A 15,404-nucleotide genomic window follows, 5' to 3' on the forward strand; every position below is an offset into this window, starting at 1 on the left:
CCAGCACGGTTCATTCTAGCGTGGTCATTCTGAGTAGGCGTTGAGTTTGATAAGCCAAGACTTAACTTAGCAATGGAAAGAAGACACCTGTGGAGAAAAGCCCAGAGCAATGGCACAATCATGCCCTTGGTGCGTTTGATATTAGAGATGCATCATGTGCTAAAGAAGAAGTGGGTGAATCCAAGGAAGTTACCTCTGTGTCTATCTGTGGTTCAGGAGAGTAGGGGAGATTTCTGAGGAAGGGAGAGTAAGCCCACACACGTGAGTAGGTTCTGACCTCTCATTTCTTCCTTCTCTAGTCTAAATATTTCAAGCATAAAGTTGAAGAATATACCCCTTGTAGCAGTTTGATATTATTATGAACTCCAAAAAGAAATATTTTATTATGTTTGTAAACTGGTCTGTACCTGTGCATCATAAAATTATGATTAGAGCTTTGATTGGGCCATGTCAGTAGGGTGTTGTGTCCACAGGCCTTGATGGGTGGGGACTCCCAGATAAAAGACATGGCAAAGGGCAGAGTTTTACTTTTTGATGCCAGAGTCTTGTCCTGGAGACCCAAGAAGTAAGCACACAGAGGATTTTGGTTGTGAGGAAAGAGAAGCAAGCCCTGGAAGGGTGGAATTCTGGGAACAGAGTAGCAAATCTTAGGTAGAGGGGAACCCAGGAGACTGAACCCTGGCAGATGTTGGCAGCCATCTTGTTTCAACATGTTGCTGAAAACTTTAGTGAGGGAAGTAACTTATGCTTTATGGCCTGGTAACTGCAAGCTTCTACCCAAATAAATACACTTTATAAAAACCAACAGATCTCTAGTATTTTGCATTAGGACCCCCTTGGGTAACACATTCCTATAATAAAAAATAATAATAATTTAGATTGTAATGTCCTTTTATTTTCCAAGATGGTGTCATAGACAGTATTTAATTGACTTTCACATTTTACCTATGATAAATTATTGTTGGCATTTTTGTCATTTTACGATTGTTCACCTAATAAAGAGTGTTTGAGCTCTTTCAATGTACTGTATAGTAGGTGTAGTGTTAGGTGCTAGGGGCACACTGTTGAATAAAATTTTACTCCTGCCTTCTTCTTGATTATGGTCTTCTAGAGAGCTGGCGTAAGGAGAAGAAAGGTCAGCAATTGATATAGCCTTGAAAAATGAAGAGAATTGGGACACATAAGTGTCACATTCCAGACTCAGACGCTTTGGCATTAAATTTCAAAATGCATTCTGTTTAGTATATGGCAACATTTTGCAGTCAAATCCTGATTAAATGGGAGAAAATACCAGGAAGTAACTATCATTTTAAGACTTTAGGAGAACATCCCACAGCATCCAAGGATAAAGGTTGGTTACTTCTAATTTGATAAACTGAAAATGATTGAAGGATATAAGCCATTCAAATTAGAAAGAAAAAAATGCAAGAATATCTCTGTTGTCAAATGACCTGCTCTTAAATATAGGGTATTCCAAGGAACCCACAAGAAAGCTGCTAGAGGTAATAAATGGAATCAGCCAAATTGTTTTGTAAAAATCATGACACAAAAATGAGTTGTGTTATCTACACCAGCAATCTGAAACAGAAATAGGAAAATTCCATTTAAAATAGATTCTAGAAGAATAAAACACCTATGGAAAATTTAGTCAAGGATGTTGAATTCATCAAGTTTCTCCAGAGAAACAAAACCGTATGTATATTTATGTATATGTGTATTTATTTTTATTCATGCATGTAAATATTAAGGAATTTATTATAGGAATTCCCTCCTGTGATTGTGGGGATAGGGAAGTCTGAATTCATCAGGGCAGGCTATGATGTGGACCATTGACTACGGGGTGCAGTGATGTTCAGAGATGTACTTACTGGGTGCAATGGATATCTCACGATGATGGGAGAGAGTGTTACTGTGGGGGGAGTGGGGGGTGGGGGCGGTGGGGTTGATTGAGACCTTATATTTTTTTAATGTAATTTTTAAAAATAAATAATTTTACTAAAAAAAATAATGATAAAAGAAAAAGAATGAATGCACTGCACTGCACCCTTTTCTATTTAGGTTGCAGAATTAGAACTTTGGAGAAAATTGATCTTTTTTAAGTAATGTACACATCTTAAAATAAATTTAATAAGTATTTTTATTGAAAAGTCAAAGTGAACATATTTTGTATAAAAATAGAACACAAAAACATGAAAATTTATAGATTAATTTAAAAATTAAATAAATAATATATGTTTTATGACATGAAGTTCAATTACAGGGCACCAGTTACATTTCTCCAGATTCTGAAAATATTTGGACACATATATTCCTGATATTACTGATGAAAGTATGTTCAATGTGACTCAAATTATTTCATAGCTGAAGCAAAATAATGGCTTTTGAAATGACTGAATAATTGACAGTCTGAGGTAGGATCTTCACCATTGGTAATCAGTTTCCTTCTTACTTCCTGAGTTCTCTTGTGAGCACATTTATGAAGAGAAAGCATCTCCTGATTTCCACCCTGACAACCTCCCAGGCACAGTCACTGTGTTTCTTCTTTTGCAGGTAGACACGGATTCTCTGGAAGTATCTCCTCACAGCCAGTGTGGGGCCTTCCATTGCCAGGACAGAATCTTCTTCTCCCATCTCCTGCAGCAAACAGGTCTCCAGGTCCTCCAGCTGTCGATGAAGTCCCGAGCGGAGTTGGTCCAGGAGGGTTGTGTTCCAAGCAGCAGAGGAGCCCTCTGTGTGGAAGAGGTGGAAGATCTGCTGGAGCATCTCATGGAGGACAGACATGGCCTGAGCTTTCTGGACCTGGCTGCCATCCATCATCTCCTGGGGGAATCTGAAGTCAGTCCTGTCCTTCAGACAAGAAAGAAGGGAGATTGTCCCCATTTGACTCAACACTGTGAAGGTCTCCTGCTTTCTCACGTCAAGGCTCTGAGGCAGGCCACAGCTAAACGAGCCGATGGGGCTTGAGAAGATCATCATCAACACCACCAGAGAAGAAACTGGAAATGCCATTGGTAGGTTCCAAGCAAACACTCTTCTGGTTGAGGTGTGAGACTGTGAGCTTTTGCTCCAAGTTCTCTGAGGACTCTCTTCTTTGTGTGCCACTTAAATACTGAAGACACAAATTTTCATTTTCAGATTTTTTCCCCATTCTTTCTATTCCCCATTTTGGACTTTCCCTTCTCCTCAGTGTCCTGTGAAGATGTATCAGTGGCAATTCTGTCTGTATTCTTACATTTAGAGTTAAGTTTACACAATAGAATATTAGAAGTCCCAATCCAGTGAGATGCTTATCATCTTAATAAACACCAAGTTTTAATTGATAGAGCTGACTGGATCCTTTTTCCATAAGTTAAGAACAACTTTGATGGAATCGATCCTAGTCTTCTTTTTAAATCTTTCTACACCTCTAGATTCCCTTCATGGAAGTGTTAATATACTATGTCAAGTGTGAAGCGTGTGTCCACTATTTGCATGTATCTAGGCTTGTTTGCTGTTGTATCCTCAACACAAAGCACTTGATAGTTTCCCTAATCAATGGGCCCCCTAGAACTCCTTCAACCAGAGTAGTTTTCCCCTGGTTCAAGTTGGTATGGTTGATCAAAGGTCACAGATCTCAGACGAGACCAGAACTTATTCATCCTTTATCCCCATTTTCTAGGTGAAATATCATTGCTTCCAATTCAAGTTGATAATGAAACCAACCCAAGGATGACTAGATCTGTGTGAGTGTGTGTGTGTGTATGCACAATTGCATGGGTTGATAGGATAGGGAGAGTTGTTTTGGTTGGTTGGAAGATGGTGTCTATTTCAAAGAGATGTACACAAATACACCATTATTATTAGCTTTCTTGAAACATCCCCTTATCACACCTATATTTCCATAAACGGTACAACCTCTTCTTAAGGCCTCTACTGGCAAAACCTAGTTTACTGTTATTAGGACACCTACAAGCCTCTTAGAATAGCCCTTTTATTAAGTACATGACAACACACCTTCACTAGACATTTTTAGATAATGCTATATTTTGTGAGGATAGGTGATGGCAGTGGAATTGCTGTGCATATGAGCCTAAAATGCTTAATGTTCCATGTTTCCTTCTTCCAGTTGAAGCATCACCAACAGTTTGGTATATATATAAATAGTCTAGGATGGCCAGTAGTGACATACTTTTCTTCCAGGTGTGCAATAAGTCTTATAGTCTCCTCTCTTCATAAGGGGGAAAAGTTCTCCATCACTCTTAAATCCATATATAGTTTTTTTTTTTTTAATTTTCACTTTTTAACTTTTTAATTTTTTCATATATAGTTTTTTGATGTGCAGTTTGCCAAAGTTGGTTTTCCATATTCTAATTAATTGAGATAATTACTAAACTGCTCATTATTGCACTGAGCCTGGAGTATATACACCAAGATAATTAAACTGCCAGTCCTGTCCTCAGGAGCAGTATAGTGCAACCATTCCTACTATCCAGACCTTCAACCCATTAGAACGTGTCTACTGGGATTCTTCGCTGCTTCATGGCAGCCTCATTGTCCTGCCAGTCCATTTATCTAGCTCTATCAAAATAATGACTAAGTGACCCATTTTATTCACTTTTAAAAATAATTTTAAAAATTATTTCTTCTCTGTGGTATTTGTCTTTTCACTGATTACGTTTTCTTAATGCTCATGTCACGTTTCCAATTTCATTTTGAGGTTTGTTGCCAAAGAAGGAATAGAAAATATAATGAAAAAAAGTAACATGTTCTCTGCATGATTTTCAAGACATCAGAATATTCCACTCCCTTTTAGCATTCCTGGAAAGTAAAAGTAAGCGGTCATATAAAAATGCACAAAGGCAAATGGAAAGTAAATGCTGAAAATTTTAAAAGTGGAAGTGACGTCTCCCCTTCTGAAACTGCAAAATGACCCAGCAAACGACAAAACCACAAGTCAGGGGAAAGAGTTCTACAGAGTGACAGTTTTCAACCAGTGGGAGAGAGTGTTGTAGCCACAGACAGTTTCAGAAGAACAGCTGGCTCATTAAAGCAGGCTGTTGCCTAAAAGGCTATTGTCAGCTTTGCAAGATCAAGGAATTTTATCTGCTTGCGTGCTTTCTTGCCCCTTTTTGTCTCTCTCTCTCTTTACTTCTCTCTCTCTCCCTCTCTCTCCCTCGCTCTTACTATTCCACTATCCAAAGAGATGATCTGACTCCACGGATATTGTCACACCAACTCACTTTCAAGAGAGTCTGGGTTTCAGACTGAAAGACAATTTATTTTATTTGAGAGTGCAGCTATCTCAGGAGCTCGGGATTTTATTCATATGGAGGACAGAGCACTCCTTCCATACACATGTCCAGTGTTACACAAAGATGAAATCAGAAATAAAACATAGCTTTTGAGCTGAGAATTAAAGGAAGGAAGGCAGATGATCTCAGAGAAACTTCCATCCAGTTTCCAGAGCTGGATAGTTTGCTTTACTCCATTGTGGCGACGGCTAACAGGCGTTGGGCTTACTTTGTTCCAGGCATTGTTGTAAGCGCATTGTACCCTGCATCTTCAGGGCATCCCGACTCAGTGATTGTGACGATCATTTTCATCTAACAGAGAAGCGAGGTGGCAAAAGTCACACAGCCAGAACAGGCTGGATTTGGGCTGCCTAGCCACAGAGTCTGATGACACAATCGTCAGAAGCACTGTCTCTTCTGACTAAGACGTTTTCCCTGCCATATGTAAACTTTAGTTACCAGTTCTTACCGTCCAATTCCCAGTTTTCTTATTCACTGAAAAACACCCTTCCCTCCTTCCAGATACACCAAAATCCTTTCAGACAGGAGACAGCTCCCTTACCGCCTGCTAAGGTCAGTTCTATCTTTCAAATGGATGATGTTATTGATGGAGATCAAGTAGGTCTCTGAAACTCTTTTTTTCCTCATTAGATACTGAGGGGGTTATCGAGGAGTTGAAAGCATCTGTTTCCTACTTCTTTTCGCTCCTTGTTTTCAGAACAGTTCATCTGGTCAACTCAGTTGCTATTTCCAAGACTGAGAGTATAATCTACATCGGAGGAAAAAGAAGTCATGAACATCCATTGAATCATTATGAAACTATGTTAAATGTCTTAAGCCGTTTAGAAGAGAGAAAGGCATCTTCCACTTGCTGTAACTGAAATACTTATTGTAATTTTTATTTACCTATTTAAATTATTTATAATATTTATGCTGTTCACAATATTTTTTTATTTTCCAGAAAACATTTGTTTAATATTATATTTTTATAAGCGTGTACAATTTACTTTGAAGCTAAATGAAATAAATGCAATTTAATATTAAAACAATTTTCCTGTCTCACATACTTCTTGACTATAAAGAGAGATGAAAGCCTGATCTCACAAAATAAACCCAGGCAAAGCACCTGAGTGAAGAGAGAGTGGGAATACACAGCACGGGTCATTCTAGGGTGGTCATTCTGAGTCGGCGTTGATTTTGATAAGCCAAGGCATAACTTAGCAATGGAAAGAAGACTCCTGTGGAGAAAAGCCCAGAGCAATGGCACAATCATGTCCTTGGTGCCTTTGATATTAGAGATGCATCACGTGCTAAAGAAGAAATGGGTGATTCCCGGGAAGTTACCTCTGTGTCTATCTGTGGTTCAGGAAAGTAGAGGAGAGTTCTGAGGAAGGGAGAGTAGGCCTGCACACATGTGAGTAGGTTCTGACCTCTCATTTCTTCCTTCTCTAGTCTAAATGCTTCAAGCATAAAGTTTGGAGAATATACCCCTTGTAGCAGTTTGATATTATTATGAATTCCAAAACGAAATATTTTATTATGTTTGTAAACTGTTCTGTACCTGGGCATCATTAAATTATGATTAGGGCTTTGATTGGGCCATGTCAGTAGGGTGTTGAGTTCACAGCCCTTGTTGGCTGGGGACTCCCAGATGAAAAACTTGGTAAAGGACAGAGTTTTACTTTTTGATGCCAGAGTCTTGAGCTGGAGACTCAAGAGTAAGCACGCAGAGGATTTTGGTTGTGAGGAAAGAGGGCCAAGCCCTGGAAGAGTGGAACCCTGGGAACAGAGGAGGAAGTCTTAGGTAGAGGGGAGCCCAGGAGACTGAACCCTGGCAGATGTTGGCAGTCATCTTGTTTCAACACTTTGCCAAAGACTTTGGTGAGGGAAGTAACTTATGCTTTATGGCCTGGTAACTGCAAGCTTCTACCCAAATAAATACGCTTTATAAAAACCAACAGATCGCTAGTATTTTGCATTAGTACCCCTTTGCCTAATATATTCCTATAATAAAACAATAATAATTTAGATTGTAATGTCCTTTCATTTTCCAAGATGGTGTCATAGACATTATTTATTTGTCTTTCACATTTTATCTATGATAAATTATTGTTGGCAATTTTGTCATTTTACTGTTGTTCACCTAATAAAGAGTGTTTGAGCTCTTTCAATGTACTATACAGTACGTGCAGTGTTAGGTACTAGGGGCACACTGTTGAATAAAATTTTACTCCTGCCTTCTCGTTGCTTATGGTCTTCTAAAGAGCTGGCCTAAGGAGAAGAAAGGTCAGCATGAAATATCCTTGAAAAATGAAGAGAATTGGGACACATAAGTGTCACATTCTCGACTCAGACACTTTGGCATTACATTTCAAAATGTATTCTTTTAGTATATGACAACATTTTCAGTCAAATCCTGATTAAATGGGAGAAAATACCAGGAAGTAACTATCATTTTAAGACTTTAGGAGAGCACCCCACATCATCCAAGGATAAAGGTTGGTAACTTCTAATTTGATAAACTGAAAGTGATTGAAGGATATAAGCCATTCAAATTAGAAAGAAAAAAGAGCAAGACGATCTCTACTGTCAAATGACATGATCTTATATATAGGGTATTCCAAGGAACCCACAAGAAAGCTGCTAGAGGTAATAAATGAAATCAGCCAAATTTTTTCGTACAAAATCATGGCACGAAAATCAGTTGTGTTCTCTACACCGGCAATCTGAAACAGAAATAGGAAAATTCCATTTAAAATACATGTGAAAAATTTAGCCAAGGAAGTTGAATTCATCAAGTTTCTCCAAAGAAACAAAACTGTATGTATATTTATGTATATGTGTATTTATTTTTATTCATGCATGTAAATATTAAGGAATTTATTATAGGAATTCACTCCTGTGATTGTGGGGATAGGGAAGTCTGAATTCATTAGGGCAGGCCACAAGTTGGAACTCTGATGAAGATTTCAATGAATTCACCAGAAGAAGCTGGGTGTCTGAAGTGGAGACAGAAATTCTTCTTTATGAATGCTGAAATCATGCGTTCTCCCAATAAGGCCTTCAACTGATCAGATGAGACTTCTCCCATTGGTGAAAGCAAGCTCCACTGTTGATTGTAGATGTAATCAATCACAGATGCAATCGAACAACTAATGCTTTAAATCCACAAAATTCCCTCACAGTAACAATCAGGCCAGTGCTTATTTGCCCCAACAACTGGAAAGCATGACTTAGCCAAGTTGACACTTGAAATTAACCATTGCCCATGTGAAAGACTTGCCCACCAAAAACTACAAAACATTGCTAAAACAAATTGAAGAACACTTAAATAAATGAAAACACATGCCACGTTCATAGATTAAAGGACTTAATATTGTTAAGATGGCATACTCCCCAAAGTGATGTACAGATTAAATACAAAGCTCTATCACAATTTTCTTTCATATTATTCCAATTTATATTTCCATCAGATTTGATGACAAATCTTTCTTCCATGAAAGAAATATTTATCATGTTGCTCAGGGTGGACAGCTTCCATGGCACCCTTTCCCCAGAGCCCAAGATGTGGGCATATGATCCTGGTGAAGAAATCAGAGTCCTTAGCAAGAATTGATGCTGTGTGTCTGAGAAAACTCTTTCCTCTGGGATGGCTAAGGTAGTGGAATGTGAGTCTAGGACCCCAAGCAGCCATCTTGATAAGAATGTGGTAAGCGTTCATCTAAAGGATGAAGAGAAAGAGACAGCCCTAATGATATTGTCTGAGCATCTTAGATCCCATCGGACTTCCCTCAAAAGCCAATAGTTCTTCTTGCTGTGGTACTCCCTGCCATAGCATCTTTTACTTCTCCTGTGTAGTTCACTTCCCAATGTAAGTAATTAGGTTAAAATTATTTCTTTAATGGCCATTTCCTTTCCCTTATGTAAATTCCATAAGAACAGAGAATACTCATCCTTTATTCCAAGTTCCATTCCCAAGGCCATTGAATGACAAAAAGAATGAATGCGCTACACCGTACCCTTTTTTAGTTAGGTTGCAGAATTAGGAGGTAGGAGAAAATTGATCTTTTTTAAATAACGGACACATCTTAAAATAAATTTAATGAGTAGTATTTTTATTGAAAAGTCAAAGGTGAACATATTTTGTATAAAAATAGAACACAAATAAAAGCATAAAAATTAATAGATAAATTAATTAAAATAATTAAATGAATAATATATGTTTTATGACATGAAGTTCAATTACAGGGCACCAGTTACATTTCTCCAGATTCTGAAAATATTTGGACACATATATTCCTGATATTACTGATGAAAGTATGTTCAATGTGACTCAAATTATTTCATAGCTGAAGCAAAAAATAATGGCTTTTGAAATGACTGGATAATTGACAGTCTGAGGTAGGATCTTCACCATTGGAAGTCAGTTTCCTTCTTACTTCCTGAGTTCTCTTGTGAGCACATTTATGAAGAGAAAGCATCTCCTGATTTCTACCCTGACAACCTCCCAGGCACAGTCACTGTGTTTCTTCTTTTGCAGGTAGACACGGATTCTCTGGAAGTATCTCCTCACAGCCAGTGTGGGACCTTCCATTGCCAGGACAGAATCTTCTCCCATCTCCTGCAGCAAACAGGTCTCCAGGTCCTCCAGCTGTCGATGAAGTCCCGAGCGGAGTTGGTCCAGGAGGGTTGTGTTCCAAGCAGCAGAGGAGCCCTCTGTGTGGAAGAGGTGGAAGATCTGCTGGAGCATCTCGTGGAGGACAGACATGGCCTGAGCTTTCTGGACCTGGCTGCCATCCATCATCTCCTGGGGGAATCTGAAGTCAGTCCTGTCCTTCAGACAAGAAAGAAGGGAGATTGTCCCCATTTGACTCAACACTGTGAAGGTCTCCTGCTTTCTCACGTCAAGGCTCTGAGGCAGGCCACAGCTAAACGAGCCGATGGGGCTTGAGAAGATCATCATCAACACCACCAGAGAAGAAACTGGAAATGCCATTGGTAGGTTCCAAGCAAACACTCTTCTGGTTGAGGTGTGAGACTGTGAGCTTTTGCTCCAAGTTCTCTGAGGACTCTCTTCTTTGTGTGCCACTTAAATACTGAAGACACAAATTTTCATTTTCAGATTTTTTCCCCGTTCTTTCTATTCCCCATTTTGGACTTTCCCTTCTCCTCAGTGCCCTGAGAAGATGTATCAGTGGCAATTCTGTCTGTATTCTTACATTTAGAGTTAAGTTTACACAATAAAATATTAGAAGTCCCAATCCAGTGAGATGCTTATCATCTTAATAAACACCAAGTTTTAATTGATAGAGCTGACTGGATCCTTTTTCCATAAGTTAAGAACAACTTTGACGGAATCATTTCTGGGCTTCTTACGAAATCTTCTTTCACCCACTCTAGATTTCCTACATGGAAGTGTTGATATACTATGTCAAATATGAAGAATACATCCTTTATGTGCATAGATCTGGTCTTATTTCCTGCTGTATCTTCAAAACCAGGTACTTGGCAGTCTCCTTCAATGAATGGGCTCCCTTGACTTTCTTTAGCCCACAGGAGCTTCCCTCTGGTTCATGCTGTTATGGTTGATCATAGGTTTTAGATCTCAGAACAAGAACAGAACTTGTTCATCCTTATCCCTGTTGTCTCGCTGGGGTATCACTGCCTCTGCTTTATTTTATTTTTATTTCTCTCCCCTTCCCATAACCCCCCACCACCACCAGTTGTCTGCTCTCTGTGTCCATTCGCTATGTGTTCTTCTGTGTCCACTTGTATTCTTGTCAGCGGCATCCAGAATCTGTGTCTTATTTTGTTGCATCATGTCTTTTTTTTTTTCTGGTTCCTTCTTTCTTTTATTTAAAGACAATCCTCATATATGATCATGCAAATTAAATGAGACTGATCTGACACATCAGAAACCATGTTTGTGTTTATATAAGCAGACACAAAGAATCCCTACTTCAGTGATTTTTAACGTTAGATCTAGCAACAGTACCAAGTGTGAGTAAAATACTTCTATCATAATAAAAAGATTTTCTAATTTATTTCAAATAAATAGCTTACAGAGAATGGTTTTATTTTTTAATAAAATGTTCTCTGAATATAACCAAGTCAAGACTTACATTTACTACACCAATAAAAAGTTCTTGATCAAAAAGTAGAAGACAGCTTACCTAAAGTAAAACATATGTATATATCATCCGGGGATTCAAACCTGTTGTTGCATCATCTTGATGTGTCAGCTGTCTGTGTGTGCGGCGCCATTCCTGGTCAGGTTGCGCTTTTTCATACTGGGTATCTCTCCTTACCGGGCGCATTCCTTGCGCATGGGGCTCCCCTACGCGGGGGACACCCCTGCATGGCACAGCACTACTTGCGTGCATCAGCACTGCACATGGGCCAGCTCATCACACAGGTCAGGAGGCCATGGGTTTGAGCCATGGACCTCCCGTATGGTAGGCAGATGCCCTATCCATTGGGCCAAATCTTCCACTTTAAGTTGATAATAAACCCACCCAAAGGGAAGCGAGATGTGTGTGTGTGTCTGTGTGTGTGAACGTGCGTGCATTTGTGAACAGATGTATGTGTTGATTGGCTGATGGTTTATAATTTCAAAGTGATATACTTTGGCTATAACCACCATTATTATTACTCTCTCAAAGCATCCCCTCAGCTCACTTGTTTTTCCATAAATGTAGTGTACCCTCTCTCCTCAGGGCCTAAACCGGCAGAAAGTAGCTAGCTTAGTGTTGTTAAGATGCCCATAAAACTCTAAGAGTCATCTCCTGAAAGGAAGGAATATGTCAGTATAACTTTACTAGATCCTTTTGAAAAGACTATATTTTGTGACGCTAGGTGGGGGCAGTGGAATTGCTGTGCATATGAGCCTAAATTACCTAATGCCCCATCGTTCTTCCTTTCAACTCTAGCGTCATTTTAACAGTTTGGTATGTATATGAATGGCCCAGGCTGGTCAGTAGTTCCATCCTCTTTTTCCAGGTGTACAATAAGTCTGATAGCCTCCTCTCCTCATAAGGGGGAAGAGTTACCCAACATTATTAAATGCATGTACCTTAAATAGCTTTATGATGCACAGTTTGCCAATTTGGCTTTCTTTAATCTAATTAATTGAGATAATTACTGAACTGCCCATCATTGCACTGAGCTGGACTATACCAGGATGATTAAACCTCAAGTCCTGTCTTCAAGAGGAGTAAAGTGCAACCATTACTACCACCCAGACATTCAAGCCATTAGAACGTGTCTACTGGACTTCTTTGCTGCTTCATGGCCAAAACATTGTCCAGTCTAGCCCATTTTTCTAGCTCTATCAGAATACTGACTAAGTAGCCCATTTTTTCACTTTTTTACATAATTTAAAAATTATTCCCTCTTCTATGTATTTAACTTTTGACTGATTAAACATTTTTCTAATGTTCCTGCAATGTTTCCCATTTCACTTTGAGGTTTGTTGCAAATTAAGGAAGAGAAAACATGCTGAAAAAAAAAACTTATTCTCTGTATGATTTTCTAGATATCAGTATTCTCTTCTGTCTTTAAGCATTCCTGGAAAGTAAAAGTAAGCAGTCCGTTTACAAAAGCAAATGGAAAGTAAATGCAGAAAACTGAAAAAGAGAAAATGATGTCTCCTATTCCGAAATGACAAAATGACAATAATTTTACAACCACAAATCAGGAGTTAAGGGTTTTGCAGGGTGACAATTTTCAACACAGTCATTGGGTAAGAATGCTATATCTACTTTTAGTGGGGCAATATGAGGGTTTTCTGGGTTTGTTTTTGTTTTATGTTTGCTTGCATGCTCTTTCTCATTTGCCCTTCCTTCCTTCCTTCCTTCCTTCCTTCCTTCCTTCCTTCCTTCCTTCCTTCCTTCCTTCCTTCCTTCCTTCCTTCCTTCCTTCTTCCTTCTTCCTTCCTTCCTCCTGGAATTTTCCTTTCCGTCTCTCTCTCCGTACTTCCCTCCCTCCCTCCCTCCCTCCATTCCTCCCTCCCTTCCTTCCTTACATCCTTCCCTTCTCTGTCACTTATTTTTCCCCGATCCATGGAGATGATCCAGCTCCACGGATTTAGTCACACCAACCATCATTCAAATTAGAATTGGTTTTTAGACTGAATGGCTATTTAATTAGTGTGTGAGTTGTCACCTATCTCAGGAGCTAAAAGATATTATTCATTCAGACCTTCCTTCCATTCATGAGTCCAAGTTCAGACAAAGATGAATTAGAAATAAAACTTGGTTTTAACGTGAGAATTAAAGGAAGGGAGGCAGATCATCTCGGAAAAACTTCCATCCAACTTCCATAACAGGATGGGTTGCTTTTCTCCATTGTGGGGATGGCTAAAAGGGGCTGTCCTTACTTTGTTCTGGGCGTTGTTGTATGTGCATTGCATCCTCCACCTTCAGGGCATCCTGACCCAGGGGATATGATGATCATTTCCATATAAGAAAGGAATGAGGTGGCATACAGCCAAAACAGGCTAGAACTGTGACATGAATTTGGGCTGCCTTGCCCCAGACTCTACTTTTACAATCATTACAAAGCACTGTCTCTTTTAAGACATTTTCCCAGCCTTAAGTAAACACTAACAAGCTCTTAACCTGTAATTCCCATTATTCCCATTCAATGAGAAGCAACTTCCAGTCCTATCATTCAAATAAATTACTTTATTTGCTGGACTCAAGTGGATCTCTGAAACTCCCCTTTCCCAATGAGATATTTTCAGAAGATACCCAGGATGTTAAAGCATTTTTAATTTAGCTTCTACTATCTTTGTCTTCCAAAAACTACCTATTTCCGACAAAGTCCCAAAATGCTAGATTTCTCACTCTTTGGGACATTGAGTCTTTTTGTACTTGCTGCGAGACAGAGGTCTACTTCTCCTGTGACCCACACTGCTGTAGGTGCTAGAGACACAGTGGAACTGCCCTCAGGGAGTTTACAGCCCAGCAGGAAGTGAAAAGTTAAAAAACTAATTAGATTATCCTAATGTGCAGAGTGCAGCTAACTGAGCAGGCTTAAGGCTAAAGGGTCAGGTGCAGAGAGAACCATTTAGTGATTAGCCACTGCTTACCAGTGACTTTTGGCAAGTAACCTCTCTGAGTTTTCCATTCCTTGGTCAATAAAATATAAAGAATCTAATAATTATCTCAAAGGGAAGCTGGGAAGATTAAATGAAAATATTTGTGAAACACTTTGCTGAGAGCCTATATGTAATAACATGGCTGCCATTAATATTAGTGTTATAAAAACGAATCGTACTCTACGGATTTGATGAAGCACTGTCATGATAAGCTTTGAGTACCACAGCAGTCCCAACAATCCCCCGAGAATGTGGGTGGATATCACAGGTCAGTGGAAAACTGAAGTGGACGAGATTATCTGTATTGTCACATAATAAGTAAAGAGTCTTCACTGTTAAAGATTCTAGTTGGAAGAGAACGGAGAGACTCACACAGTCAAACTTGAATGTCTTTTAGGGATTCAGCAACTACGAAAGTTCCTGGCAGACCATAGTTGTACCATAATTAATATTTCCCACAATTTATTCTTAATAAATGATACCTGTGGTTTTGTTCCCCAAACAATGTTATAGGAGGAAATATATCTTCAGTTAGTTAAAGAGAAGCTCACATGATAACTGTGAGGTACACATACAATTTAAGTTTTTTAAAGAAGGGAAGATTTAAATAAGAAAAAATATATGAAAATCCCAATTTTTTATTATATAAACTTTTTAATAATTCTTGCTACTTTGGTAAAGTCACAAGAGTTTTTCTCCCTTCTCTGACACTGTTTTGGCTTTTCTCTCTAGGAACAACCAGGAAGGTGTGAAAAATAGGTTTTAATGCTATGGTGTATACTTCATTAGCACTTCTTGCTTTGGATCCCCCCATTCAGGTACTCATGTCAATAAAAGTTCATTTTTTAGTTGCCTTCACACACACATGCATGAACGTGAAAAGAAAAGTAGAAAGGGAAAGTAAAGGGGAAAACTGGAAAGCCCAGAAAATGAAAGTTTCTATGCTAAGTATTTAAGAGGCACTCAGCACCAAATGTCCTCACCACTTGCTGAGGCAAGGCTCCCTCTCCAGGCAGTACTGCAGAATCACCTCA

The 15,404-nt window shown here is 39.0% G+C and overlaps 2 protein-coding genes across 2 annotated transcripts; both read right to left on the minus strand.

The window, feature by feature from the left end:
- Nucleotides 1–2,445: 2,445 nt before the first annotated feature.
- Nucleotides 2,446–3,009, minus strand: LOC101429583 (interferon omega-1). Its single transcript, XM_058301335.1, has one exon. It carries the CDS (start codon nt 3,007–3,009, stop codon nt 2,446–2,448), a length of 564 nt encoding a protein of 187 aa, XP_058157318.1.
- A 6,696-nt stretch (nt 3,010–9,705) lies between these two features.
- LOC101430032 (interferon omega-1) lies at nt 9,706–10,266 on the minus strand. Its single transcript, XM_004456079.2, has one exon. The coding sequence runs from the start codon at nt 10,264–10,266 to the stop codon at nt 9,706–9,708; it is 561 nt and encodes a 186-aa protein (XP_004456136.1).
- Between the last annotated feature and the right edge of the window lie 5,138 nt (nt 10,267–15,404).

This window comes from Dasypus novemcinctus, chromosome 8 (assembly GCF_030445035.2).
Source record: "Dasypus novemcinctus isolate mDasNov1 chromosome 8, mDasNov1.1.hap2, whole genome shotgun sequence".
NCBI lineage: Eukaryota > Metazoa > Chordata > Mammalia > Cingulata > Dasypodidae > Dasypus > Dasypus novemcinctus.